Source organism: Ostrea edulis, chromosome 4 (assembly GCF_947568905.1).
Source record: "Ostrea edulis chromosome 4, xbOstEdul1.1, whole genome shotgun sequence".
NCBI lineage: Eukaryota > Metazoa > Mollusca > Bivalvia > Ostreida > Ostreidae > Ostrea > Ostrea edulis.
In genome coordinates, this window is record NC_079167.1 from 53970384 (window position 1) to 53973671 (window position 3288).

At 36.7% G+C, this 3288-nt stretch overlaps 1 protein-coding gene across 1 annotated transcript; it reads right to left on the reverse strand.

The window, feature by feature from the left end:
• Positions 1-208: 208 nt before the first annotated feature.
• On the reverse strand, positions 209-778 carry LOC130053810 (craniofacial development protein 2-like). Its single transcript, XM_056161395.1, has one exon. The coding sequence runs from the start codon at positions 776-778 to the stop codon at positions 209-211; it is 570 nt and encodes a 189-aa protein (XP_056017370.1).
• Between the last annotated feature and the right edge of the window lie 2510 nt (positions 779-3288).

Below are 3288 nucleotides of genomic sequence, written 5' to 3' on the forward strand. Positions count from 1 at the left end.
AGTTCTATTTGGAATTGTTTCCGAACTTCTGGTACCTTAAGTTTGCATGTCTCGAATCTTATTGAAGATGTTGGTTTCTTTCCTATTTTGTGCAGTTAAAGCATTACTTTTGTGATGACTAAATTGTGGTCAGATCCGACATCTGCACCTCGGTGTGCTCCGACATCCAACACAGATCTTTTAAAGCGCCCATTGACTGCTACATGGTCTATCTGGTTCTTGTGTTGACCATTTGGTGAAGTCCATGTCTGCTTGTGTATGTCTTTATGTTTAAACATTGTTGAAGATATTGCCAAAAGTTGTTGATGGCACAAAATGATGCAAATCTTTCTCCATTATCGTTCCTTTCCGAGTGTAAACCATACTTTCCAACAATTCCATCCGCTCCTTCCTGTTTGTTACCTACTTTTGCATTAATATCGCCAGTTAGAATTATAATATCATGGCCTGGATTGTTGTCTATGACTCCCTGTAGTTGTTCGTAAAAATTATCTTTTGATTCTTCTTCTGCATCATTGGTAGGTGCATACACTTGTATTAATGTTGTTTTTATATACTTTGACCAGAACCTGGCAGTTATGATGCGGTCGTAAATGGGTGCCCATTCGTATAATGTCTTGGCTTTCTCTTTTGATATAGCAATAGTAACTCCATTACTGTGATGGTTATCCTTTCTTCCAGAAAACAGTATCGTTTCACCTGTCTGGGTTCTGATTTTTCCAGAATCTGTCCATCTGCATTCGTTTATTCCAAGTATATCTAGGTGGTATCTCTTCATTTCTGCTATTACTTGCGCGGTTTTTCCAGTCCTTTTCTCCTAGGTAAGCTGCCACCCCTGGTTGCGAACCTCACCTATCCGGGTTTTACATCGGAGGTTTCCTTCTCCTAGACCGATAATCATCCCTGATTTTCGACATCATGTCTTGCCGGCTATATTCCCATAGCTGGGGCAAGGTTGATGAGTGCTAGGGCGTGTCCACACGCCGGTGGGCCTACACACTGCATCTATGGGGCCCTTGCTACTCCCAGATCCCCATTAGTTCGGCCTGGTCCCGAGAGAGGCCAGTATCCGTGTGCTGCCAACGTGGAGGCACTAATGGAGTCTTGGTAATGTAGAGGCTATGTACTGACAGGAGAGGCTGACGCACTCGGCTCTCTTTTCGCAAAAGGATGCTAGTCAGCGGCACTGAAATACATGCACTAGACGCATATCACTACCCTGTGGTATTTACCACCAACACACTTATGAAGGTGATCGGTGAGGAAATCACATATTCTGGATGAATTATTGGTTCTGTATAAAAATAATTTCATTCTAGAGGGGGGGGGGGGGGGGGGATGTACATAATTTCCACACTTCAGGTGCCTGTGGTATTCAAAAAATGGTTTATCAGTTTTTTATTCAAGAGTGCTAGGAGTTTATACGCGAGACTTTCCAGGAAGTATGGCGCTTTAGTGAGATTTTCCCGGAAGTATGACTCTTGAGTGAAATTTCCCCTGAAATATGGCTCTTTAGTGGGATTTTCATCGGAAAGTTTGTCTTTAGAGTGCTGTCCTCTCTTCCTCGCGGTAAGCCCTGTGTTGGATCAGGAAAACTCTATGTAAAGATCATCATAACTCCAAAGTGGACGGAAAGGGGGGTGTCTCAAAATCTACTGGTTTATTCAATTTTTCTCCGTAGCATGTATGTACCCGTCATAGTAATATTTATGAATACACCCATGATTTTATCTACAGGCTGTGTAAATAATGCTTAATAAATGTGCAAGGATGCTCGTGTAGTCAGTGTAGATTTCCAGTTGGTTTACACCATAACCCTTTCATATATTTCACTTGTGGCAAAATATGCGAGATGTACATAAAAAATCTCCAATAATTAATCAGGTTTTTTTTTTTTTTTTTATTAAATCAACTTTTCGTTTTATCATCAGTTCGCATCGCTGTAAAGGTAACATTTGTTAATCACGAATGTTCTATCATTCTCGGTGAATTTTCACCTGATGAACTATGGACAGGATATCTATAATGTCAAAATATCGTCATTATCATTCGTACAGTATATGGCCATACTGTGAGTCATCATTTCATTTTTTTACTATAAATTTCATTGATCAATCCATTTTTATAAATACTTACAGTGAGGTCAATATCAATCCGATTTCTATAATTTTCTTTTCTTAGGATACTAAGCAAGTTATGATACATTGATCCTTGAGGATCATTTATGAAATCATGTACATCTTTTTAAACCTGTTAAATCTACTTGGGCTAAAAAATATACAGCCAATCGTTTATCTATGCAGCTACGAATTAGGTCACTGTGACGTCATGGCAGTTTCCGAAACATTTTTTTTTGGCTGACAAAAAAAACTGAAATGAAATTGTAGGGTAGGCTATATACCAAATCTATTTTGAAAAATATTTCAAGTATTCAGTTTGATGTTGACGGATTATATCAACGGCTTTGAATACACAGTCCAAGAAAACTACACGTTCGTAGTAGAGATTGATCTCCGTTAATTTAATTACATCTTTATCGATCTCGGAATGTGCAGATGATTGATTTATATTGAATGACAAATATGCTTGTCATTCATTTTTGTTTTTTGCAACATAAATGATTAATTTTCATGATTAACAAATTGAATTATCAATTATCGACTTTATTGTTGTAATACCAAAACACGAAGTGCAAGCGAGATGTGTATCAATTTTCTCATAATAACCTAAATTATTCATTCTAGAGGGGGGGGGGGGGGGGGGCGGCGGGGGGAAGGGGATGTACATAATATCCACACTTCAGGTGCCTGTGGTATTCAAAAGATGGTTTATCAGTTTTTTATTCAAGAGTGCTAGGAGTTTATACGCGAGACTTTCCAGGAAGTATGGCGCTTTAGTGAGATTTTATAATTTGGCATAATTTTATAATTTATGATTAACAAAGTAATAACTAGTGGCACTCTATTATTAAAATTTTCTTTGGCGACCCTACCCTAATTCTTTTCTGTATATATTTTAGTTATTTCACATGTATATACATACCTACATCCATATTACTATCACCTGTTACTAATATTAATAATTATGTAATAGTTATGGTATATTTATTTCGGTGTATCTTGAATTGGACGAAGGACGGAGACTCGTGCGATTACTAATTATTACCTTCTATTAGAATCCAGATAAAAAACAAATATTTTAAATATTTAATTTTATATTTACTTATAATATTTTTTTTAAATTTTAATATACTTAAGAAATAAATTAAATAAAAATCATTATTAAAAT